We start from the raw sequence: 26,836 nt of genomic DNA, 5'->3' as shown, positions 1-26,836 counted from the left end.
CTGAAAAAAATTTTTCATGGCCTTCTCTGATGACTGAGATATAGCTCCAGGAGAAAGTGAGTGCTGAACACTTTCAGTGTGGCTGTTAAGTGAGCCTCAGAGTGTCCCAAAGGGGTCTTACACCCTCAGCATCCCACCAGCTATAGAGAAAGCAGTGTTTAATATTTACTAATGAACGTCTTCTGCGTGGAGCTTCAGGGGGGCCCTTGAGAGAAAGATCCATAGAAGCCAGAGCCCAGGAGCACTCAGCTTTGCCTCTGCTTGTTAACACCTCCCCAAGAGATGCAATTATTCTGCATGGCTGGGATTTCTGCTCAGAATTTCCAACATCCCCGTCAGTCAGTTATTAAAGCAGGCTTATCAACATCATGGTTTATGAGGTAAGAGGGGAAAAAGAAGACTACTGTCTACCTCAGTGTCAGAAGAAATGCCTGGCAGACCACAGTTTGTGAGAGAAGCCAAGGAGACAGCCCAGAGATGAACTCACGCATGGAAATGTCACATTCCAGACTAAAAAAACCAATAGAACAGATCAATGGAACCAGGAGCTGGTTATTTGAAAAGATAAACAAAAGGGATAAATCTTTAGCCAGACTCATCAAGGAAAAAAGACAGCATTTGAATAAATAAAACTGGAAATGAAGGAAGATAAATAACAACTGATGCCACAGAAATACAAAAAACTATCAGAGAATATTGTGAAAAATTATAAGCCAACAAATTGGACAACCTAGAGGAAATGGACAAATTCCCAGAGACATATAACCTCCCAAAACTGAGTCAGGAAGAAACCGAAAATGTGAACAGACTGATTACCAGCAATGAAATTCAATCAGTAATCAAAAAATTCCCAACAAACTAAAGTCAGGACCAGATGGTCTCACAGGGGAATTCTACCAAACACTTAAAGCAGAGTTAATATCTATTCTTCTCAAACTATTCCAAAAAATAGAAGAGGAAGGAAACTTCCAAATTCATTCTATCAGACCAGCATTACCTTGACACTAAAACCAGGTAAGACGCTACAAAAAAGAGAACTATAGGCCAATATCACTGATGAACATACATGCAAAAATGAGAGGAGAAGTGAGTTGAGGGAAATCGGAGGGGGAGACGAGCCATGAGAGGCTGTGGACTCTGAGAAACAAACTGGGGGTTTTGGAGGGGAGGGAGGTGGGGGGTTGGGTGAGCCTGGTGGTGGGTATTAAGGAGGGTATGGATTTCATGGAGCACTGCGTGTGGTGCACAAACAATAAATCTTCAAATACTGAAAAAATAAAATAAAATTTTTAAAAAATGCTCAACAAAATATCAATAAACCAAATCCAACAGTACATTAAAAAATCATTCACCACGATCCAGTGGGATTTATACCTGGATTGCCAGGATGGTTTGATAGTCACAAATCAATGTGCTACATCACATTAACAAGAGAAAGGTTAAAAACCAAACAATCACCTCAACAGATGCAGAAAAAGCATCTGACAAAGTACAACATCCATTCATGATAAAAACTCTTGACGAATAGGTCTAGAGGGAATATACCTCATCATAATGAAGGCCTTATATGAAAAATCCACAGCTAACACCATCCTTAGTGGGGGAAAACCTGATAGCCTTTCCCCCTAAGGTCAGGAACAAGACAGGGATGTCCACTGTCCCCACTTCTACTCAACACAGTAGTGGAGGTCCTAGCCATAGTCAAACTTCCACTATTTGCAGATGATATGAGACTCTATATGGAAAACCCTGAAGACTCCACCAAAAACTACTCAAACTGATAAATGAATTCAGTAAGGCTGCACGACACAATATACAGAAATCTGTTGCATTTCTATACACTAACAATGAAGTACCAAAAAAATAAATTAAGAGAAGAATCCCACTCACAGTTATACCAAAAATAATAAAATACTTAGGAATAAACTTAACCAAGGAGGTAAAAGACCTCTACCACAAAAACTACAAAAACACTGATGAAAGAAATTAAAGAAAAAAAAAGTCACATTCCAAATGTCAACATCCTAGGATCATCAAGGCTTAGGGAGTCATTCACTGTTTCGCGACCCTGGGAGCTCATGACCTGAAAGAGTTTATCTAACTTGTAAAAAATCCTGACTTTTTATTGGGCAAGAACTTAGCGGCTTTTGCAACATTACCTTCTGCTTCTGTCACTGTACATATTACATAACTGGCAATGAGAAAGTGGATGAAGAACACAAGGAGCAGTAATCAAGGCTCCGCTCAGTCATGCCGATATGAATGGAAGCGCGGATGGATGCCTGAAAAGTATGCAGAAATGCCTCCATGTCTGTAAGGCACCCACACTGTACCTCACATTTTCCTGCTTCTTTGTACATACTTTGTGATTGTATATTTTCAACAACTGTGCATGCTACACTGTTGAGACTGGATTTTGAGGTCTTCCTTATAAGAGTGTTGAGTTTTGTTATCGGCAAGCAAGTGGCTCACGGATCAGCTTGACCTGTCAAGGCGTGGCTTAAAGCTTTGTTGGGCTATAGGGTAGGTTAGGGGAGCGCTGTTCCCTCGACTGCCCCTTCTGGATTCCCAGTGAGATGCTAGGTGCATTCAGCAAAGTTTTCTGACCGTGCTTGGCTGGAACTCCAACATCTCCCATCCCTGGTGACTTCTGGGATATTACCTCAGCTCACAGCCCACTCATGCTCCAGGCTTATTTTCTTCCAGGTCTGGTGGAGTCTTGCCCTGTTGATGCATGGCTTAGTATTTGGCAAGACTCGAAGGACTCTATATATAGCTTTCTGGAGCTCTTCCTTTGTACAGCTCGCTCCTCAGCGATTCATTGGCCTGAAAAGTCCAGCCACCTTGGCAGCCCTGAATTACAACCTGTTTCCTCTATCTGATGAGTCTTCTGCTTTCTGTTGGGGCTCCACTGGCCTCTGCTGCAATTTAGAAGAAAGCCAGGGTTGATGTGAAATCCTTTTCTCAAGGATTACATCCCCACGCTGTGTATTACCCAGTGCCTAAAAACAGTGGGTTCATGTATTTTGTCCAATTTAAAAGTTGTCTTTGGCAGGAGGGTAAGTCTCACACCTTTGACTCCATCGTCGCTATAACCAGAAGTTACGTTTGCTTAAAAAGACTGTTTCTTTAATTAGAATTTATTTTTTTTCTAGGTTTAATAGAACTTGAAGCTCTATCTTTAAAAGTCTGAGCTATTTCAAGGTCTAATTCCCAAAAGAAGTCCTAGAGAAAGAATTTCTAAAATGAAAAGGCGTAAGAGAGTTTTTAATTATCCTAGAGTCTCCTCTGCTAGTCGTATGCACCTTTCTCTAACAGGGAAGGTTGAATGTTCCCTAAGGAAAAGTAGAGTCAGTATTAAACATCGTTATATGGAAAATTTAAATACATGCAGTAAGTCAGTGCCATCCAACTTTTTTCAGATAATGACACACATATATAATGATAATATGTTCATGACATATCACTGGAAGCCAAACACCGTTGAAGGCCATCAACCCAGAGTGGGTTTCGGGCTACCTAAGGCCCTTTCCATCTACCTGGAGAGCTGAGGGCCTCACCACCTTATATTCCCATAACCCGCTTATAGCACATGGGTTAGGATTTGCCATAGAAGTAAACTTTGAGTCCAGATGTCACTAAGAACTGAGCAAAAAGCTGACCTCAAATCTTGGGTCCCCGGAAAGAGAACAGAACTTCCACAGACATTATGAGAGGCAGGCAGCAGGCAGGGATGAGGAAGGCCTGAAGGGATTTTAATAGCAGACAAGCCAGAGTGGAAGCCCCAGAGGCCTCATTACTCACAGCCCGTTTCCCTCTTAGAAAAAGATGGTTCTATCTGAAGCTTCTTCAGAGAACGGCACCCAACAGATACTTCCATACTGGTCCAACTCCAGGGTCACCATTTATACTGGGCATCTCCTGGAATTGTGGGGCATGGCCATTGAGGTTGCGCATAGACAAATATACAAGAACAGCTTACCAATTTCATTATTTTATTTGCAGGCTATACAATCTTAAGTTTCAGGAAATACTTGTGCTTTTAGCCTTTTTTCTAATATCAGAATGGAAGAACTTCTACTCTCATAAATCAACTTCAAAAATTAGTAATCGTGTGAACAGGAGATATTTGCAGAGAGGACCTTTCCTATGTACTTATGATTGGGCTTTACGCATGACATGTGCCATTAACACATAAAGGCACGTGAACAAGTCATACATAAAATGAAACTCGTTAAGGAAGCACTTTTACATTTTGGGGGGTCTATTTAAACATAATCAAGGATGCAAAATTATGCAAGTTTTTTTCCATAGAAATTTTCCGTTTTCTACTTGTTAAGTCATTTACATTGAGATGACAATTTAATGCTAATTTTTTAAAAAGAGTTATTTATTTGAGGAAGAGAGGGAGCATGCATATGCACAGGTAGGGGGAGGGGCAGAGGGAAAGAATCTTTAAGCAGCCTCCCTGATGAGCACAGACCCCGCCGGGAGGCTCAGTCTCAGGACCCTGAGATCATGACCCGAGCCAAAACCAAGAGTCGGACACTTTACCGACTGAGCCACCTAGGTGCCCATTTTATGCTAAATTTTGAAAGCTGTTTCTTTTTTTTTTTTTAAGATTTTATTTATTTATTTGACAGACAGAGATCACAAGTAGGCAGAGAGGCATGCAGAGAGGAAGGAAAGCAGGCTTCCTGCTGAACAGAAAGCCCAATGTGGGGCATGATCTCAGGACCCTGGGATCATGACCTGAGCTGAAGGCAGTGGCCTAACCCACTGAGCCACCCAGGCGCCCCTTGAAAGCTATTTCTAATGATACTTTTGGCTCATCCAAAGCACGTGGCTAGTAACACAGTCCACCTCTCAAGGATGTTCATCCTATAGCTGAGTGTTCATTTGCATTTATGTTTAGAAAACTGTATTGAGGGGCACCTGGGTGGCTCAGTGGGTTAAGCCTCTGCCTTCGGCTCAGGTCATGATCCCAGGGTCCTGGGATCGAGCCTCACATCAGGCTCTCTGCTGAGCAGAGAGCCTGCTTCCTCCTCTCTCTCTGCCTGCCTCTCTGTCTACTGTGATCTCTCTCTGTCAAATAAATAAATAAAATCTTTAAAAAAAAACTGTATTGATTCTCCATCTTGGCACATGCTTTTCTTCCATTAAAAGAGTAGTAGATATAATCAAAAATCATTTTGCTTCATTGACAGAGACACTGACATTTATAAAGCATCTTATATTATGTTTTAAGAGATTTTCTTAGCTCTTGCCCTACCTCTAAGAGGTAACAAAAAAAGCTGTTATGGATGAAGGCCAGGGAGTATCTTCATTTCACAGATAAGGACCAGGAAGGAATATGAGGTAAAGGGCATGCCCATGGCCATTATGAACGTCAAGATCATCCATCCAAGCCAGCTGTAGCAACTATTCATAAATTCCTAAATGCCTACCTTCCATTTCCATTCTTCACCAGACATATCTATATTTGAGTTTTCTTTTTTTTTTTTTAAAGATTATTTATTTATTTATTTATTTGATAGAGAGAGATCACAAGCAGGCAGAGAGGCAGGCAGAGAGAGAGAAGGAAGCAGGCTCCCGGCTGAGCAGAGAACCCGATGCGGGGCTCGATCCCAGGACCCTGGGATCATGACCTGAGCCGAAGGCAGCGGCTTAACCCACTGAGCCACCCAGGCGCCCCTATATTTGAGTTTTCAAAGCAAAACTTATTCCTTGGCATAAAAATTTGTTTGGGGGTCTTTTTCTCTCTACTCTGCGAATTTGGCTTATAGGCCATGTGCAATGAGTGAAAAATACAATTCCCAGGTCAAATCTAGGCCCTCAGGCTGCTCAGCTGAGCCCAAGCCTGACTGGTAGTGTGTGGTTACATCTGTTTGCCACCTTGGGGGAAAAGGCTCTGATAAGGGAGATCTGTGGTCTTATGTTATAAAGAATATTCCCAGGAAAACTGAGGACAAAACCAATGTCCTTGAAATTCATGCAATTACTTATCAGGCAATTATTTTGTCTCAAATCGCCTTGTAAGAAAAACAGACCAATCAATATTCTCTTAACAGTAGCATTGCAGAGAATGAGTTCTTAATTTTGCCAAAGTTTGATTTAGCAGTATTTTCTTTCATAGACTGTGCCTTTGGTGTCATGTCTAACAACTCTTTCTCCAATGTTTTCATAAATAACATTTTGTGGTTTTGGTTTTACATGTAGATCTATGTTACATTTTAGTAGAATTATTTCACATGTAGATCTACTCAATCCATTCTGAGTTAATTTTTGTAGCCTGTGTTAAGTTTAGGTTAAGGTATTTTTGTTTTTGTTTTGTTTATGGATTTCCAATGGTGCCAATACCACTTCTAAAAAGACTACCCTTTCTTTCTTAAATTCTCCTTGCACCTTTGTTGAAAATTAATTGGCTATATTTTTTGGGTCTGTTTCTAGACATTCTATCTTGGGGGCCAGCAAACTATAGCCCATGGACCAAATCTGGCTTGCTACCTATTTCTGTTCATCCCACTGAGAATAGTTTATATATTTTTAAATGGTTTTAAAAAACCAAAGAAGAATATTTCAAGGAATGTGAAAATCACACAAAATTCAAATTTAAGTGTCTATAAATAAAGTTTTATTGGAACTCAGCCATGCCCATTCATTTGCTTCTATGACTTGCTTTTGCATAGTTGTAGCAAAGACCATCAAGCCTAAAATATTTACTCTCTGGCCCTTTACAGAAAAAGTTGGCTAAGCTCTGATCTAGAATATGAGGCTCCTTATATATATCCATGCAGAACCTCAGGGGCTCTCTGAATGCCATTGTAAAAAAAAAATGCTTGTAAGGACAGAAGCTTTAAATAGAACCTCCTAAAGCCCTGAGGAAGGCAGAAAAGGAATGTACTTAATAGCCAGCTACCCTTTCCAACTAGGACTGAAATATAAAAGCCTGAAGTAAAACTATTCTTACAAGGATGAATTGTACTACATTATCTAGTTAACTAGAAAATGGAGGAAATTTAAGTCTAAAAGGTATTTATTTTTAATGATGTTTTTCTTAAATATCTCTCTGAGTCATAAACTAAGAAAAAACACTTATAATGTGAAAGATGACAGGTTAATGTCATGAATATAAGGTATTTTTATAAAAATCAATTGGAAAATGACACATAAGATTTTCAACTTGAGTAATCATTTTTAAAAATGCAAACACCTATCAGATTAGCAGAGATTAGAAAGAACGATAATATCCAAGGATGACAAGGATAGGAAAACATATTCGCACACACTGCTGGGGAGGCTAAATTGGCATAATCTTTCATAACATCACTCAAATATATTTAAAAGGAACTGAGGCAGCATTACAGTTAGCTACTTATCATCAAGAAATAATAACAACTATTAACATTTTTAAAGCACTCACTCTGAGCAAGGCATGCTAAGTGCTTTACCTCCTTTAACTCATTTAATCTTTGCAATGCGAGGAGGTTAAGTACTAACATCAACCCCACTTCACAGATGTGGAAACTGAGGCACAGAGAAACTGAGCAATCTTCCCAAGGTTATACAAGTAGTAGAAAGTGGTAGAACCAATTACATGTGCAAGAGTTTACAAAGTGATGACCACATGCAACATGGTCTAAAATAAGGAAAATCTAGAAACAAACATAAAAGAGAACTGCAATACTTTGTACAACAGGACTCTAAGGACCTATTTAACCATGCTACCGAAGACAGGCATGATATGTTTGGAAAAAAGAGGGTTACGAAATAATGTGTGTGTATATGATCTTATTTTCTTTTGAGCTGAAATTTGTGTGTGTCTCTGTGTGTAAAACACTTGGAAGACTACAGCTCAGATACTGAGAGGTACCAAAGGTGGTGAGGTGATTGCGACTTTTCCTGGTATTTATCTGTTTCTCTGTTTTCCTTCTCACTTTTTCTCTAGAGTAGGTATTACTCATATAATTTTAAAATACTATCTAAAAGTACATCCCATGCTACTTTCTGTCTCAGAAAAGCACATTTTAGTAAAATGTAAATGTGAACGTAAAGAGCTTTGTGATACTTCCATAAGACAGAGGTTATATAACTATAATAAATTACTTCTTCCCTAAGAAAAGTCAAAAAATAGATAATAAAAGGGAATTTCAGGGCAAGTGCTAAACTGAATTTCAGGACAGTTCAGTACGTGAAGTAAAAACTTCCAGTCACTGGGTGTTTGTTTTTTTCTTCTTCCCATAATAACTTCGCAGAGCACTAATGAGAATTCAACGTTTATGTTTCTAAAGCCCTTTGAGCCATAACATCTCATTTAATTCTCACAATGGCCCTCTCTGAGTAATACAAACAGAAAGGTTGGCCATGGAAAACAGAAAGAGTTTCTCTAATTCCTTGAGACACCTGCAGGTTTTTCTGTGTGTTGCAGGAGAAAAGGATCCCGTGGCGGTGTTGCACGGATTACTGACTTCCTGCCGTTCTGGACGGGGGGTGACTGTCAGGCTGAACAAACGCAGGGTCCCTTTCAACAGTTGGCATCACTTGCGGGGGCATAAAAAGCTGGGGAGTCTTATCAATGGCAAACTCCTCTACCAAAAATCTGGCATCACGGCTGTCAGAATTTGGGGGTGGTACTGTTTTGTCCGTCTCCTGGTAAACAAAAGAGAAAATTTCTACCACATCAAGTCCTACGTTTACTAACCTCATCTAATTTAAAAAAAATTAAATTTAATCTAATTTAATAATTTAAAGTGAGCTCAGTGAGGAAGAGTTTTGATCCAACGTACTTACGGTATCAGGATTCTTCGCAACGGTTCCAGTGTTCTGGTTACTTTAAAGAGGAAGACAAAACAGAAGCGAACGGTATTCCTTGGGATTTCTAATGCTCTGAGGAGGAGATATATTGTGGCTTCTGACTCTAGGAAGGACATATGCAGTCTAACAAGGCAGGCCATACCATAAAAAATACATCCTATGACACAAAAGACTCATTTGGTGAACACTGGCGTTCTTCAAATGTGTGTAAGCCCAGATGATCCCGGCCCTATGCTTAACTTCTTCATTCACTCATGAAACATGTCCTTCTAATGGGTCTGTCAGTGTGTCATCATTTTCAGGGTGACACCTGCTAATTTACTCCTCACCCTTGAAGCCACACTTAATCCTAGCATTTTAGCTCTGCTAAAAGCTTCAGCAGTACAGAGAGAAGGGGTAAAAGCCAGCAATCTATTTAGCTGATGGGCTTTCTTATACCAGCCTGAGAACCTTTCTTGAGATTCCTAAAACCTCTTCTCTTTGAGGAAACATCCTTACTTCCTATGGGGCGGGAAGCAACGGAGTGTGAAAACATTTCTCTCGTGAATAAGTGTTCCAATTAATGAATTAATCAGAGGGAGGCAGGAAGGGAAAATAAACATTAGAACAAACAAAGGAACACATAATCACAGGATGACTTAAGAAGGAGCTTAGGACTCCCACCTGCCTCTTTCTCTCTCCCCTCCTTCCTCCCTCTCTCCCTCTTACCCTTCCTTCCTTCCTTCATTCCATCCTCTCTCTCCTTCCCTTTCTTCCTCCCTCCCTCCCCTTCTCTTCCTTCCTTCCTTCCTTCCTTCCTTCCTTCCTTCCTTCCTTCCTTTCATTCATTCTTCATGCTAAAAGCAACCAGAAAACCAAGTGGTACCCAGTGGGAAGAAAGAGGAAGGCAAAATCAGCCGGCACGGAAGAAAGCAGAAGGAAGGGGGAGAAGAGGGCTTCAGGCATGGAAAGAACCAATATTAGCCCTGAGCTGGGCTCATCATCTCCTCTGCACTGATGATCATTTCATTTCTGTGGAGAGGACAGTGGAATCAGAAAGTCACGGATGATCCTGACCCAAAGAGATCACAAACATGGATACCACCAACATGCAAGCAGACAGGGTGATGGTATGGTAATACCATTTCCCTGATTAAATAATGATCACATCTTTAAGGTAGAAAGCAAATTTGATAGACACTTGCCCTAGATATCCAGCAATAGAGGGTGACTCTGTGAGTAGACAAGTCGCCTCTGGGAGCGGCTGAGCCCCACCTTCTTTTTTTTTTTGACTTTTAAAGATTTTATCTGTTTCAGGTTTCACTTGGTAAGTCTTCAACATTTGAAAACATTATCAGCTTGGAAGAAATATGGAATAGAGATGAGGATCCTTTGGAGGAGAAGGGAAGTGTCCTAGAGTCCTTCCCTAATTCTCTTTTCGGATATTTGCAATTTACCACTTTCTATCCCATCGGAAAAGTAAATGTCGAAGCTGAGCCCCACCTTCTAAGAGCATCTGACAGCCCCACAAGGCAGCTCAGGCCCCACAACCCCGCCCTAGTTCTGCCCCTGGCATGCTTGGAGACCCTGGGAAAGTCACTTCTGCGCTCTAGGCCTCTGGTCCTTCCCCGTGGTCTACACAGGACACCCGTGGTCCCACCTAACTTCCAGGGCCACCATGAGGGAAAGGAATGGCGATGAGGGGCCCTGGGCTGCTGCTGCCAGCTACCCTGGAAGCGTCCTGCACTGGGAAGCCGTGGTCGCGCACATAAACTGACCCATTATTAACTGAGGTGCTCAAGAGTTGTCTAGAAAGGAGGAGCGTAGAGATGAAGGAAGCTGCGGTCCTAACTCCGCCCTCACAGCAGGTGCAGCTCCAAATACTGAACGGTCCCTGGTTTGAAATATCCTGAGGAAAAGGTGAAACTCTCACCTCGTATGTTTTTCTCTTCTTGAAAAGATTTTTAATTTATTCATTTCAGAGAGAGAGAGAGAGTGCGCAAGTGAGAGCACGAGCGGGGTGGGGGGGAAGGGGAGAGGCAGAGGGAGAAGCAGACTCCCAGCTGAGCAGGGAGTCCTAGGCAGGACCCGGTCCTGGCACCCCGGGATCATGACCCCAGCTGAAGGCTGACGCTTAACCACCTGTGCCACCCAGGCACCACACTTTGTATTTTTTCTTCTATTTCTACCTTTATCTAATCTTCTGGCTTCCTTCTTTCTTTAGGGCACATCTATCAGTTTCCTTCCCCCTCCTTCCATCTCCATGCTCCATGGTTTTTATCAATAATATTATCTTTCATAGTGTTCACTTTCATGTTCTCAAATAGCCTTATACCCATGAAGAAATGAGGGCGGGGGGTGTCTGCTTTGTTAGGGGTCAAAGACACAGCTACTCAGGGGAGCTTTTTAATAAGAAATATACACTTAGGGGCGCCTGGGTGGCTCAGTGGGTTAAGCCGCTGCCTTCGGCTCAGGTCATGATCCCAGAGTCCTGGGATCGAGTCCCGCATCGGGCTCTCTGCTCGGCAGGGAGCCTGCTTCCTCCTCTCTCTCTCTGCCTGCCTCTCTGCCTACTTGTGATCTCTCTCTGTCAAATGGATAAATAAAATCTTTAAAAAAAAAAAAAAGAAAGAAATATACACTTAAAGATCCTTGTTTACAAAGGGCTCACATGGGAAGCCCTTCCTTCCAGGCTAGGGGGGCTGAGGCCAAGAGACTGTCGGCCAAGGTCAGGAACATCAGCCCTCTCCACAGCTGGGCTCGCTTATCCCCAGGTGGCAGCGGTCTGAGCAAGGAGCGCCCGGAGGTGGCCACCGTTACAGCTGAACCCCAGCCTGGCCTGCACCAGACCGCTCTCAGCCTTTCTTTAGGGAAAGCAGACCTTCATTGGAAACCAGACCCAGAGGCTTCTGAACCCTGTCAACCATGCTCTGAGCACAAATCACGAAGGCAGGGATGGGGGCGGCAGGAACACAGATGAAGGAGCTATTTTTGAGTGACTGGAAATAAAAGCTAAACACAGGTGTGTTCTGTGCAAATGGAAATGTTCCCAAATCCACAAGAATTCTTTATAAATAAACTAAAAAACAAACCATTTGGGTTGCCACATTTCATCCTAGTTTCCAGGGACACACACAAATAGTTCAGGTCTTTGCACATTATTTCAGGAACCGTGGAGGGCTTACAGGCACCCGCTAAGGGTGTCTGACTCATTTTCTAGAAAGCTACATGAAATGACAATCTAGGGCTAAAAACGAGGGCAATGCCTGCCCTGTGACTCCTGCCACAGCCCAGAAAAACAGGACAAAGGGAAACCACCTTAGCTAACTCTGAAACAAAAACACCAATGGAATTTGGGGTAAACTGAGAACCTCTCCAGCCAAAGAAGTTGAATTTAGACAACAATGATTCAGGTCTTTCATCTCAACTCATACACATAATAAAGCAGCATATCAAAATACACATTAAACAAATCAAAGCGAAGCTCTTCTCTTTACAGTATCAACAGCACACATTCATCTAAATGAATTTATAGGTGATTCTTTAACTCTGAGGAAGATGTAAGAATTTTCTATAACGTCAGCAGGATATGACAGACTCAGAGTCCATTTCCCCCCACTTTTCAGCAAGTAATACACTTAACGGCTTATTTTTTCTCCAAATTCCTGCTGAAATCTCACCCCTTGTGAATTCTGAGCTATTTTCAGGCAAGTCTTCCACCACTGTTACCCCCTCCCCTCCACATAACATGGTGTTCCCGCTCCAGCAGCAAACTGGGCCCAATCACAAGAGCCCTTCCTTCCCCATTTCCAAGGTCAGAGAAAGAGCAACCAAAGTTGAAGTGACGATCTATGTATACGCAGCACCTTAGCAAATCCTCACAGCAGCCCTGTGAGGTCTGCCTTCTGGCTGAGGAAACTGAGGCTCAGAGGGGTTAAGTGAAATGCCCAGTGACACACAGCCATGAATGGTGCTGCTGGGATTCAAACCCTGGTTTCTCTGAGCAGGTAGCCTACAAGGCACTTGTCATTTTAAAATGCTTCCAACCAAGTAGAACGTTAGGTCAAGGGTGGCAGATATTTTTGGGGGAATAAAAGTCAAAACCGGCAGAAGGACAGGATATCAAGAGACCCGATTTCACAGACCATATAAAAGAACAATAAAAACAAAACTGATAGTGCACAGGGGACATTCTAAAGTAACAAGCTAAAAAATGGGCCCAGGTACATAATGCAGCACGAGTTAAGACTGGCTGTTATTATTAGCTATTGAAAAACCAGCTAAGTGGGTTGACAGAGGGCATCCTGGGCAGCAGGAACACGGCAAGGGTCAAGTTAGGGAGGATGCATGAGCAGGTTGGGGACATCCCAGGAGAGCTTGCTGTAGAACAGTGATGTGGACCAAGACCAGAAAAGCCAGACTGAGGCCAGAGCGCCTGGGCAAATGGGTGCCAGGAGAATCGAGTTGGATTTGACAATAAAGGAGAGGAAAGTTGCTCAGACTTTCACTGGGGCAGAGGGGTCCCACGAGCAAAGCACCATTAGGAGATGACAAAACGAGGGGGCTGGGGTGCCAGCATCCCTCCGCCCCTGACCACCCCAGCGTTCTCCTCTGGAACAGGTGCCATGGAGGGAGCCGGGAGAGGAAGGAAGTACAGCCTCTGGCCTGGGCCTGGCTCTCCCAAGGACATGAAGAGGCAGGGACACAGGAAGGCAGAATCGCTAGGTTCTGGCGCTGCTGGGCTCACGAGCGGGGGTAGGGCTAACGGAGGGGGAGCAAGGGTGAAAATGACACAGGCGCTCTTGGCCTGAGGAGCGGGAGCAGGGTGCAAGCCAAGTCAAGAGGCCAAGTGTACGGCAAGGATAACGAGGTCACATTTTGCAAATGTCATAATATTATCTATAAGCTGCTTCCATTTCTAAACTGCACTTAACTGCAGGAAGCTACGAAAGCAGGGACATCTGGCACAATCTCCCGGACAACTGTGACCAGCCTTGCACAGCCGTCCGTTCCTTTCTCCCGGCCGTGCACGTGGAGGATGGAACAAGGAGACAGTCTCTTTCTGACTAAGCTCTTTAGAAAAATTCAATTCTTTTTATCAGACTGGATCTCAAGCTGGTAGGAACAAAAACATCAAGATGAATGTGTTCTCATCATATGTAATCAAATGACAGGGACAGGAATATAATATATTAAGGTAGAAATAGATGTATTCAGATAACAGACCATCCATGGTAGGTTCCCCCCTGCAAACCTTATTAAATATTATTGGTACATCTGGTTTTTGGTTAAAAAGAGGCTGCCCCCCTCTGGATGAAAAGAAAAACAAAAACAGTAGAGTGCCTCCCCCCATTGCAAAGCATGGGTTACTGCGCTCTCTGGGCTCGTCACAGGAGAAAGTGATCTGCCCCTTTCCCTGTAGGACTAACACCAATTATCAGTGCTTATTATTGAACTATTCGTATTGTGCTTTACACCTATTTAGCAACTTCCTTATTCCGAGTGTTCCGTGCAGGGTATGGTTCAAAATAGGAAACGCACCGTGCAGAAGCCACCTGAAGGAGGCGCGGCTGAAGGTTGACGGGGAAGGGTGGGAAAGAAAGAGAAGAACTGCTCTGCCTCCTTGGCAGAAAGGAACAAGACAGGCCGCATTTTACCCGGCTCCGATTTCCTCCTGCCACAGAAAACACTTAAGAGAAATATGCTAAAATGAATGCGGGAGAACAGCTTACACGTAAAACAGTGGTCAAGTTCTTGGCCTCTCAGCAGCACTGGGAGTAGTTTGCTACTCCAGAAAGGAATTCCATCACTTTATGGACACACTTGGGGATGCGGGAAGGGGGTGTAAGCACACCCCGTGACCCCCTCCTTCTCTGTAATGGCCACAGGAGCGAGACCCAGAGCCTACTCCCCCCACCCTAACCCCTGCCTGTTCTCTCTTCTCTTTCCCCGCACTCTCCACCCTGCCAATGCTTTCCAGCCCTGCATGAGCACAGGCAGCCATGATGGCCCCCAAGTCACGCTTGTCCCGAGAGCATCACGTGTTCCCTGCCACTCACTTGGACCTCAGAATAAAGCCACTTAGACATCTGAAAGATGGGTCAGCTTTTCACCATACGCGACCATCATGAGAATCCTGTATCTCAGACAAAACGTGATCTATTCTAGGAATCATTTAAATAATGTATCTTTCAACCACCTACTTGGTGAGTACCATTGCATGAAAGCATAAACAGTACATGGTTCGGGCCCTGTTAAGCTGTGTCACTTCACACGGATTTTTATAGCTCTCTGTATGTTTATAGAGCTCTGCCTGCAGTGATGATAAAATCATCCAACCTTCTTCGCCCGGAAAAGACAAGCAAAATTCTCTCAGCCATGCTACCTGTCTTTGATCGGAATAGCACACATTCTTAACACATTTGCTGCCCGTGAAGTATGACCTGCATTTTTAAAGCCCCTCTTTGGATACCTCAGGACAGGGAGGGCTCTCCAGCCAAGCAGGCCACCTACTGGGTTAGCCGCTCTGGGATGGAGTTTTCCACCAGGCCATGCCAATCTGCAGCTGGCTCCAAGGCCAACAGAACCGATTTGGTTTTCAAGTTCGTTCACTCACCTGGATGTGTCGGGCTTAGCCCGATCAAGAGAAAAGACGCAAGAGTCTTTCTCAGGAGTTCAGGAAATGAAAATCAAATGTTTAAAGGCCTAAAACAAAAGCTTGTACTGTCCAGTCAATGCCTCTGAGCAGCTCGCCGTTTCAAAGGCAGGAGGGAAGCTTTGCTTACCTTATTGATGAGAGTCACTATATCTCCTTCTTTGATTGTCAATTCATCATCATTCTGTGCCTCATATGGAAATATTACTTTGCAGTAATCCTTGGCTGTAAGAAGAAAAGACAACACAACCTTTACAATGCCTCTTCTAATGGGTGACTCAGGAAAAGATGCCCACTCTCACATTAAGTTTAGGGACAAGCACACTTAACAGAGAGGATAAAAGGATTGAATAAAGAAAGGGTCACCTGCGAGAAGCTACCTAAGACTGCTCATCTGGGGCTCACGCTTACTTATTCTCTTCACCTTTTTCCCCTTCACAAATCATGTGATGTCATCAAGTGCCATTGACTGCTTTGCGTCTCTCAGGCAGAAAATCAAAAAGATTTCCTTGGTCTCAGGTGTATATTTTATGTGCTCTTTATTTTATATACCATTTTCTATACTCTTCAGGGGCATGTATAAGCAGACATGATCTACAAAGAGCAAAAAGCTTAAATTCTGCCCTCACTGCCTTCTTCCACGCCTCACTGAATCAGAAACAGGTATCTGTGTATGTTAAATGCTTCCAGGGTACTCAAAACAATAATAAAAAAAAAGACTCCATTACGGTGTATCTCCTGAGACAGATGCTTCTATGTGAACATGTGTCAACCACAAACAGCCAACAAATACTCACTAAATGTTCTTTATATACATGTGTATACTGGGGAGACAAACTTGTTCAAATATGTCCCAAGGTCTCTCTGGGGGAAACTATTTAGGTGAGGATGGTCATTAGCAAGGATGTCCCCCAAAGACAGAAAAACACTGAAAACCAGTTCAAACATGCCATCGATTATATGCTTTTGATGTCTATCTGACGTTAGCGGTGCCAGGCTGACTCAGTCAGAAGAGCGTTTGGCTCCTGATCTTGGGGTTGTGAGCTCGAGCCTCCACGTTCGGTGTAGAGATTGCATTAGTAAATAAATAAACTTAAAAAAAAAGGAAAGCCAATCTGATGTTAAATCTTCTCTATTTATGAAAAAGCACCAATTTAGAAGAGAGCAAAAACATTGTCAGGTATCCAGGAAAGTAAAACTTGGAAAAGTGGGGTTCGATGACTTGGGATTGAAGGTAGAAAGGAAAATTCCAGAGAATTAGTATCTACTGGGACAGGCATTTGTTATTCTGCAGCTAAGTCAACAATCCTAATGGCTTTAGGTGGCCTTAGATATTTCCCAAGGATCAGGCCAATTCCCGCACACAGATCATAACTTAGAGCTATATATGCAAGTATTAATTATATGGTCCCTAGCACAATTTATATGACTGAAATGTGGGGGGTTTTATTATGGTTAATGTCACATCAATCAAAGAGAGTGATATATAAAATAAAGGCAATAAAAAGATCTGTAATACTGACACACTGTGGTCTAGGGTTGGTTCAGATATGATGGGAGGGCAGGGAGGAGAGAGGGAGAGGGGGCTGGGAAAGAGAGGGACTCACTTTCTGTGGCAAATAGTTTTGCCTTCTGTCCAATGGACAGAGTATATCAGTTACATGCCCTGTCCTAGTGTTGGAAACCTTTCATCTTAGGTACTCTGGGGCCCTGATGCCTTTTGCTTATTAAGCCATGCCAAGGGGCACTGGTTTTAAATCCCATCAATATTAATCGGCCTAAAGGAAATAAAAGCAAAAATGAACTTTTGGGACTTCATCAAGAAAAAAAGCTTCTGCACAGCAAAGGAAACAGTCAACAAAACAAAGAGGCAACCTACAGAATGGGAGAAGATATTTGCAAATGACAATATAGATAAAGGGCTCATATGCGAGGTCTATAAAGAACTCCTCAAACTTAACACACACAAAACAGATAATCACGTCAAAAAATGGACAGAAGACATAAACAGACACTTCTCCAAAGAAGACATACAAATGGCTAACAGACACATGAAAAAATGTTCATCATCACTAGCCATCACGAAGATTCAAATCAAAACCACATTGAGATACCACCTTACTACCAGTTAGAATGGTCAAAATCAACAAGACAGTAAACAACAAGTGTTGGAGAGGATGTGGAGAAAGGGGAACCCTCTTACACTGTTGGTAGGAATGCAAGTTGGTGCAGCCATTTTGGAAAACAGTGTGGAGATTCCTCAAAAAATTAAAAATAGAGGTTCCCTATGACCCTGCAATTGCACTACTGGGTATGTACCCCAAAGATATAGATGTAGTGAAAAGAAGGGCCCCAATGTATGTATGTACCCCAATGTTCATAGCAGCAATGGCCAGAGTCGCCGAACTGTGGAAAGAACCAAGATGTCCAGGGTGCCTGGGTGGCTCAGTGGGTTAAGCCTCTGCCTTCAGCTCAGGTCATGATCTCAGGGTCCTGGGATCGAGTTCCCCATCGGGCTCTTTGCTCAGCAGGGAGCCTACTTACTCCTCCTCTCTCTCTCTCTGACTGCCTCTCTGCCTACTTGTGATCTCTCTCTGTCAAATAAAATAAATAAAATCTTTTTTAAAAAGTTAAAAAATAAAAAGAACCATGATGCCCTTCAACAGATGAACAGATACAGAAGATGTGGTCCATATATACATGGAGTATTATGCCTCCATCAGAAAAGATGAATACCCAACTTTTATATCAACATGGATAGGACTGGAGGAGATTATGCTGAGTGAAATAAGTGAAGCAGAGACAGCCAATTATCATATGGTTTCACTTACTTGTGAAGCATAAGGAAGAACATGGAGGATATTAGGAGAAGGAAAGGAAAAGTGAATTGGGGGAAAATGGAAGGGGAGACAACCATGAGCGACTGTGGACTCTGAGAAACAAGCTGAGGGTTTTGGAACAGAGAGGGGTAGGGGGATGGGTGAGCCTGGTGGTGGGTATTAAGGAGAGCACGTATTGCGTGGAGCCCTGGGTGTGGTGCATAAACAATGAATCTTGGAACACTGAAAAAATAAAATAAAATTTAAAAAGTATTAATCTGCCTAAAGATTCTTAGGTCCACAGTTACTTATGTTTCATCTCTCTTTAATTAGTAATAGCAAACCTCCCAAATTCTGAATCAGCCAAATATTCTAAAAGGAGGGAAAAAGCTAAGCATCTTTAAATTGGATAATGACAGCTCTTTACCAATTTTCCTACTGACTGTGCTAGTGAAATATGACTATCCAACCTCAGAACTTCCAACACTGAAGTAAATACAGCATTACTGAAGAGCTGCCCTGCAGAGTCCCAGTCTGGAGAATAATTCATTGGACTGAAGTCATGGAAATATTTTACAAGCAAGATAAGACACCTGTGGTCAACAAAGGGAAAAGAAGCATTGTTTCTATTCCTTTCCATCAGAAAAGTTCATTAAGTGAGGTAGACATTTGTTCACAGGAGCCATTCCCCATCCTCTTCCCAGTTCATATAACCCTGCTGCAATCAGGTACTTTTTGGGAACAGGGAACCCCCTCCCCCACCCATGGATGTGGAAATAAGTGAGATATGTCTAGGCAAATAATGTTAATCTCACTTCCCTTTGTCAATGATCGTAGATGTGATCTACTTAGATGTGAAAGGAAATCTGCTGGGAGGGGGAGTGAGGCTGTTAGATTTTGTTCCCTGATTAAAAAAAGGATTGTGAGGAAAATAGTTGCCCCTGCCTTTCTGCTTTCAACACTGTCTCGTCCTTGTTGGAAGACAGTATAGTGTTTGGCACTGTTGCAGTCATATTTCAACCATGAGAGGAAAGCCAGGAAAATCACAGAGGAGGGGACTCTGAGTCTTGACACCAACTGAGATGTCTGTCAGATTAACCAACGTTAGGGGGCCTGTCTCCGGATCCCTTGTTACCTGACTCCATTAAACTGTACTGCTTACCGCCACTTTGTGGCTGCATAGATCTTTATCACTCAAAGCAGAAGGTACTGTGACAAGAAGGAACTCCGTAGAAGAGGACATCTCCAGTTACCTCCCCTGAAACTCTTGACTATAACCGGCCTCCACTCAGAAATCCACTTCCTAGGCATCTGTGTCACTCCCTCTCCCCACATCTCTTCCTTGGTTACCTCAAGAACTGGCCCATAGCAGGGGATCAGTAAATGACTGTGGGATTGATTTATAACCAACATAGTGAGAAAATATTTATAAAAAACTACTAGTGTGCCTTTAAAATGTTTCACAGGGCCATTTTGTTTTCTGTCCAGTTTCGCTATTAGTGAAGGAGGGCAGGTATACCCCTGCCTCCCTTTTTTAAAAACAGCTTTAATGACATATAATTTTCATACCAGAAAATTCACCCGTTTTAGTAACATGCTATGAATAGTTTTAATAAATGTATATAGTTACAAGACCATCAGCATAACCTAGTTTTAAAACATTCCCACCACGTACGCGATTTTATGTGTGAAGCATTAGACAAAGAATTATCTGGAAGGCACCAATTTCAGATAAAAGGAGGAGATACGGGTATCAGTGGCTACTCTCAACTACCATTGTCCATGAAGCAGGTTTGGACATCACGCTTGCCCCCTTTCGCATCACCATAACCTGATGCAGCTCCCATTTAACGTTTCTTGATCCCCTAGTGATACCTACAAAGTGGAGGAAAATTTGAGGGACAGCTAAACAGGAGGAGAGTGTCCTGGGCCAGGAGTCAGGACTGTCACGACTAGGTTCAGTCCCAGCTGGGCTGTCCTGAACATAAAATCTGAGGCAGCTACGCTGTAGCTTTGGACTTCAGTGTCCTTAGGTGTAAAATGAGAGACTGGCCAAGGAAGGATGAAAGAGTCTGGTTAACTTCCGCAGAGCACTTTTTTAGCAAACTTCAACTTATTCCAAAACTCCAAAACTCCAATATAAAACAACTAAAAACAGAGATGCTCTGGTTAAATTAGAGAGTGGGGCTGGCCCATCCCCACCTGGGACCCTGAAACAATCTCAGTGAAGCTCTGGAGGCTCCAAAAACCACATCAGACTAGGCCTGAGTTCTGGCCACCTCTGACGTTCCGTGGTTCTAGTCACGGACACTGAAACTCAGATATCTCCAATCAAACATGGCAACCAGAGACTCCCACTTTAAGTCCTCATGATATATTTAAAGTAAGATTTTTGTCTTTACCACTGAGGCATTTGGGTCCTAATTCAGCACTACTTGGAAAATAAAAACATGTTGTCAGTTTGGATGTACCAGTAGTTTTAAGATACTAAAAAGTAAGTGAAAAAATGAATTAACTCTGAGACTATCATTTTAATTTCAGAGTATATGGAACAAAGACGTTCCCTACTTTAATTCAAACATTTCTTGAAGCACCACCACGAAAAAGACATTGTCAGTTCTTGAGCCTGTGATATGCAAGTCACTACCCACTGCACCCTCGTGTGGAAGTGACGAACTAATGCCTGGGGAAAGGCAAGGGTGAAGGATGACAAGAAGAAAGGACAAACACTAGAAGAAGCACAGAGTCACTCTGACGAGGTATGGCTGTGGTGTTGCAGAGGAAGGCATGATTACATTCAGGAGGGAGTTCACAAAGGAGGAGGCATTTGATATGTCTTAAAAGAAGAATATAATTCCAAGTGCTTTTTGGATGGGGGAAGATCAGAAATTTTAAATGAGTAGCAGACAGAGAGGGAAGGAAGGGAACGAAATTTTGGAGGCAGGCATTTTCCATTTATTCATCAATTAGATGGATTTAATTAGTCCAAGATCATATAGATGCCCACATGCACAGACTGAGATGAATTTGTCTCTATCTTTAAAGAAAGATTTAAAAAAAAAAAACCTGACGAATTAGCCTAAGACTGAAATCCTGAGTTAATTCTTTTTTTTAAAAGATTTTATTTATTTGTTTGACAGAGAGTTAGATCACAAGCAGGCAGAGAGGCAGGCAGAGAAAGAGGGGGAAGCAGGCTCCCCGCTGAGCAGAGAGCCCGATGTGAGGCTCGATCCCAGGACCCCCAGATCATGACCCGAGCCGAAGGCAGCGGCTTAACCCACTGAGCCACCCAGGCACCCCATGAAATCCTGAATTAATTCTTGAGCTTTTTTGTCTTTTTAAAAAATATTTATGTATTTATTTTTAAGTAATATCTACACCCAGTCTGGGGCTTGAACTCAACCCTGACATCAAGAGTTGTGTGCTCTACCGACTGAGGCAGCCAGGCACCTGTTGAGCTTTTTTGTCTCAGAGTCCTTTAAGAACCTGATAAAAACAAAAAAAAAAACAAAAACAAACAAACAAACAAAAAAAGAACCTGATAAAAACAAAAACCAAAAAAACAAAAAATAGTAATTCCTTCTTTCCAGAAAAAAGGGGGAAAAAAAGACACATTCAAAGGTGCAGAGAAAATGCTGTGTAAGATATCAGAAGGTTCAAGGACCCTGAGACCTTTGCCTACTTCCAAATCAAGATCCCCTATTCTAAGTACTGATGGGCATTCCACTTTTAAGAAAAGTTGTTCTATTGGGGCACCTGGGTGGCTCAGTGGGTTAAAGTCTCTATTTAAAGAAAGTTGTTCTATTAAAACCCCCAAGAAATCCAGTCATGATTCACCTCACCCCCCACAAACAAAAACTACATTACTTCAATCTCTAGACTTCTAAAAATTTACATGAGATTAAAAACAGACTGTTTAAGAAACTGAACTCACATGCCCACAGCCCATGACTCCCTTCAGATGGTTTTATAACCTATTCATACAAAAACAAATAAACCAAATTAAAAAAATTCCCTCAGCTTAAAAAAAAATAAAAGCAGAACAAATAGAATAAATATATCAGCAAGCAGAACACGCGCGCGCGCGCACACACACACACACACACACACACCCAAAGAAATAACATTAAATGCAGGACCGTTCTCCAGGCTCAATTCTAGGACATGAAGATCGAAATCCCATGTGTCACAGAGGCTGGTAGGAAGCCTTCCAGAACTTCCAGCAGTGGTAGAAAGTACCAGGTCACGCTTAGAATTCTCCTTTGGGATACCAGAACAAAAGTGTCAAGCTCAGCGTTTCTACTTTCACCAATATCAAAACCTAAAGTTCTTTCATTAAAGTGACAAATACTATCTGAGGCACTACTGGTTCATAATCACTTATCCAGAAGCCCTGGAGATAGAATTTTTCAGATTTTAGAAAGGAAATGTATTATATCCACGCAATGGGTAACATCCTCACAGCTGGGGCCTGAGGCTGTACCCAACCAACAAATACATTAAAATTCTGCAACAAATGGATGATTTGTCCCCCCTAACTAGGATAAATAAAGACTATATATAAATGCATGTTAGTCCAGGACAAGTTTTATCACTGAACAAGAGACAGAACCTTTTAGTTTTCCAGCTTTTTGTATTTTGGAAATGCAATAAGGGTATGGACCTGGGTCACATTCTGAAGGAAAGAGACTAAGTTAAATAAGACTGGGCGCTGGTTCTCAAGGAGCTTATAACCAAGGAGAGGGAATGAGGCACAGAGCTCCTGACAAGGATAGAGTGATGTCTCCAGCTTAAAGCATCAGAGGATCATGAATGGGGAATCATTTCCCAAAGGAAAGAGTCAGGCTCCCTTCTTAGAGGAGTAAAATGGCACTGGGCTCTGTAGAACATTCTAGGACTTTTACCAGAGGAGTAGGAGTCGAGGAGGTGTTTCCCAGCCATTCCTGATGACAAGAATGATGTAGGGCACCTGTTCCTTCTATGCCTTCCCAGATTCCCTTCTCTGGGGGCCGCCATCAACAGGTCTGAGGCAGAACCAGCAATCCACGTGCGCCCTGGTGATTCTCATCAAAAGTCTACATCAGAGGTTCTCACACACGAGTGGGCATCAGCATCAGAGGAAGGATGTGTGAAAAAAGAACCCCTGAGGTTCCTGATCCTGGAGGGTTGAGCAAGGCCTGGAGATCTGCATCTCTCAGCTCCCAGGTGATGCTGATGCTGCTGGTCCAGGAGGACGCTGTGAGAGCCCCCGATGCGGCCAGGGATGTTAGCAAACACTCAATGTTAGAGAGAAGCAAAACAACGGTGGGGACCTGGAGGGTGGGCCCGTGTGGTGGGGATGTCACGGCTGGGTGTGGTGTATGATAGATGTAGACAGAAAAGCCAGTCCTGGGTCAGTTTGAGGATCCAGGGCTAGCGGAGAGGGTTGGAAAGAATCTTCGCTTGTCATTTGCTCAGTAAATATTAACTAAATGTCCACTGTGCGCCCAGCAGCAGAGATGCGGCAGTGCCCTTGTATAGCTTAGTCGAAGTCTGCACCAGCAGTTGGCAAATAGGGTTCATTTGCTCCCCGGGCAGGCATCGGCAAAGCCAGGAGACATCGTGTTGTCACAGTAGGAGGGGTTGGTAACAGCAAACGGCATCAAGGGAACGGAGGCTGGGGAAGCTACCAAACATCCTGTAATGGGCACAGAACAGTCCCCACAACAAAGAGTGATCTGGTCCAAATATTAATAGTGCCAACGTGGAAAAACCCTGGCCTACACTCAAATCCAGACCAGGGAAACAAAAACAAGGCACACATCGCTATGTTGTCAACTCGAGCCCAAGGCCTGCCTCCGCGTAAAAGGTGACCGTGACCCCAGATCACAGCGACCATCTCTAGTCCTAGGTCCTGCTGGGAAATTGACTTTCAAATTCTCTCATAACCATGAATTATGGCACTATTTAGTCTCTTGCTTTAAAAGAAGGAATTAAAAAAAAAAAGAAAAAGAAAAAAATCTGACAAGCAAAGCCTTTCTGTCTTCTCGTCCAGGGCTCATCACTGCTACCCTCGATGGCACTTTCTCCTGCTCAGGTGAGGGGAATCTCTGGGCCTTTAGGAGAAAGGAAATCCACAAAGATAACACAAAGGGAGTTAGCTTTTGTCCTCCAAGAGGACTGTACTTGAAAACCAAGTCTCCAGCAGCATGGGCGGCCTGGGCACCCTCCCCAGGAGACCCCCCACTTGGAATGGGGACAGAAATTCTTGCTGTGGGTTCATGAAAAACACCTGTTAAGGTCTGTGTTGGAGATACTTGCTGCGACCCTGGGATACTGAGCCTGAGTGTGTTAGGACACGTCAAGTGTGGGAGGCACTACCGTGTGGAGAAGAAACTGGACATGCCTCACATGAATTTTGGGGGAGACAAGTGAGCAAAAAACACCTCCCCGGAAAAGGTAGCATAAAAGAGCTCCCAGGTAGAGCTGGCAGAAAAAAACCCAACATAACGAAATAGACCCCTTTTTCTGATATTTCAACATGTGGTAAGAAAGCAAAACTTAGCTCAGAATGAAAAAGTGAAAATCTGCCTAGTCATTCATCAGGCAGGCATACCAAAGGCAGACACCACCAGCTGCAAAGTAAATGAGAAATAGTATTTCTCCCAAGCACGCACGGCAGCTGGAAAAGGTCCTAACTCCCCCTTCTCCGAGTACTACTGCTTTCTTACTCGCAGAGAAAGTTTGTCCTCTAACACCACAGACTATCAGAAATTTTGCTTTTGTTTATATCATATCAGCCATAAGGAAATGTTCCACTCTTTTTTTTTTTTAAGATTGTATTTATTTATGTATTTGAGAGAGGGAGCAAGAGCACATGAGCAGGGGCTCCTGATAGGGGGCTCAATCCCAGGACCTGAGAACATGATGCAAGCCAAAGGCAGATGCTTAACCAACTGAACCCCCAGCGGCCCCAGAAATGTACCACCCTTGACCAAAGGAACGAAGTCAATGTGACACATGCAAGTACGGAGCCTCACTTAGAGAGTTCTCAGCACAGCAGGAACACTTATCCTCAACTGGTGGTTCTCAAAGAAACGACCTGGGTGCCCCTCTCCATACAGACCTGATATTGACCCCTTTCCGCACAGCCCTGTGCATCACTTGGAGCCTAGCAAAATACTGCTTCATTTACATTTCACTGCATTCTTCCTCCTCCAAACTGATAACTACTCTTTTTTTGCTTGGTGCCACGGGGCCGCACAGGTTCTCCTATGACGTCTCCTTAGTGCAATGAGCCAATACACCTTTGTTAGACAAGGGTCTGTCTTGGTGCTCTTGGGTTGATCCGTCTAGAGCAGGGACTGCAAAGAACAAAGGGTCTGTCAAGCCCCAGGGAACTCTGGCAACCACTGCTAATCCCTCAGAAACCCCAAATAAGCTCGAGGGTCCTATGTGAACAAATGTGTCTTTTTCCAACTGGTGACTGTGAACTTGAGAAGGGGGCCCATGGCTACTACGTCAGTTCTGCAAGACTCTGTCGAACATAGAGCCTGGTTAAATTGTAAGTCGTTTCTAATTCTCCACGCGCTCAACCATCACTAGTTATGAGCCCAGTGACTCCATGGCACCTTTCTGGGCCGTAGAGTGGGGATATCGAGTAGAAGACCTAGCCCCCGCCTCAGGGGACCAAGGATAGCCACAAGCCACCATGTGTTACCATCACAGGGGACAACTCCTAAGAAGTGAGTCAATGAACAAAGCGACTAGAAAGGTGGTACAAAAACCAGGGATGGAGCGAGGGGAGGTCAGGCAGGGAGGGCGGGTTTAGCCTTTGCCCCACGGTCATCATTTATTCCGAAGCCTGACCAGTCTTTGTTCAAATGTTATCAAGGGTTGTCTTTGCCCTAACCCTCCTGCTCAACTGGTCCGCCAAATCTCTGAGACTGAACTGTTTGTTCAGAAAGATGCTAACTAGCCATTTCTCCGGGCTATTTTTCTACCCCACAGAGGCCACAAATCTGCATCAATTGGAGTAAGAATCAGAGAAATTCCAGATGTGATGAGCTGGAGGAATCTCAGGGTACTTCATTTATGAATATTTAGACAGTTTTCCTCTTGTTATGAAAATCATGGCAATCTGTTCCCCAGCATGCGTTTCAGATGAGTTTCCATATCATAAAGGCTTTACTGGGGAAGGGGAGATAATGTTCGTTGTTTAAATAAACCCTGATCAGCTGAGTTTCACTTTCCCTCCAAAAAGACCGATCTACGTGAACATTTTCTGTATCATCATAACTTAATCCTTTAGCCAGCTGCAGATAGAGACGCGAGGAAGGGACTTCTCTCCTCTGAACTGCCGGACAGTTGTTAGAGATGTGTCTGCTAATCAGAAGCCCTGCTCCCAAGCTCACGGTCATTTCTAATAGTCAGTGCTCTGTGTCCTTCCACCTGAACATGGGATTTGCATCAAAATCCGAAAGCAGCAAAATGTTCCCACTGCAGGGGGCTTTTTAGTGGACTTAGAAATCAAGGGAGAACAAATACCTCAAAATTTGCTCTTGACAATGAAAGCCAGAAAGAAGGGTGA

At 43.3% G+C, this 26,836-nt stretch overlaps 1 protein-coding gene across 11 annotated transcripts in view; it reads right to left on the bottom strand.

Annotated features, from left to right (window-relative positions):
* Positions 1–26,836, bottom strand: part of SH3KBP1 (SH3 domain containing kinase binding protein 1) — a 340,719-nt gene that overhangs the window by 69,389 nt on the left and 244,494 nt on the right. For all 11 annotated transcript variants that reach the window (XM_044234434.1, XM_044234427.1, XM_044234423.1 and 8 more), the window contains one exon: positions 15,579–15,673. In XM_044234434.1, the coding sequence (XP_044090369.1) occupies positions 15,579–15,673 (95 nt within the window). The remainder of the gene's footprint in view (positions 1–15,578; positions 15,674–26,836) is intronic.

This window comes from Neovison vison, chromosome X (genome assembly GCF_020171115.1).
Source record: "Neovison vison isolate M4711 chromosome X, ASM_NN_V1, whole genome shotgun sequence".
In the NCBI taxonomy this organism is placed as follows: domain Eukaryota; kingdom Metazoa; phylum Chordata; class Mammalia; order Carnivora; family Mustelidae; genus Neogale; species Neogale vison.
The sequence above is the reverse complement of the archived record's forward strand: the minus strand, read 5'-3'. Positions and strand labels throughout refer to the sequence as shown.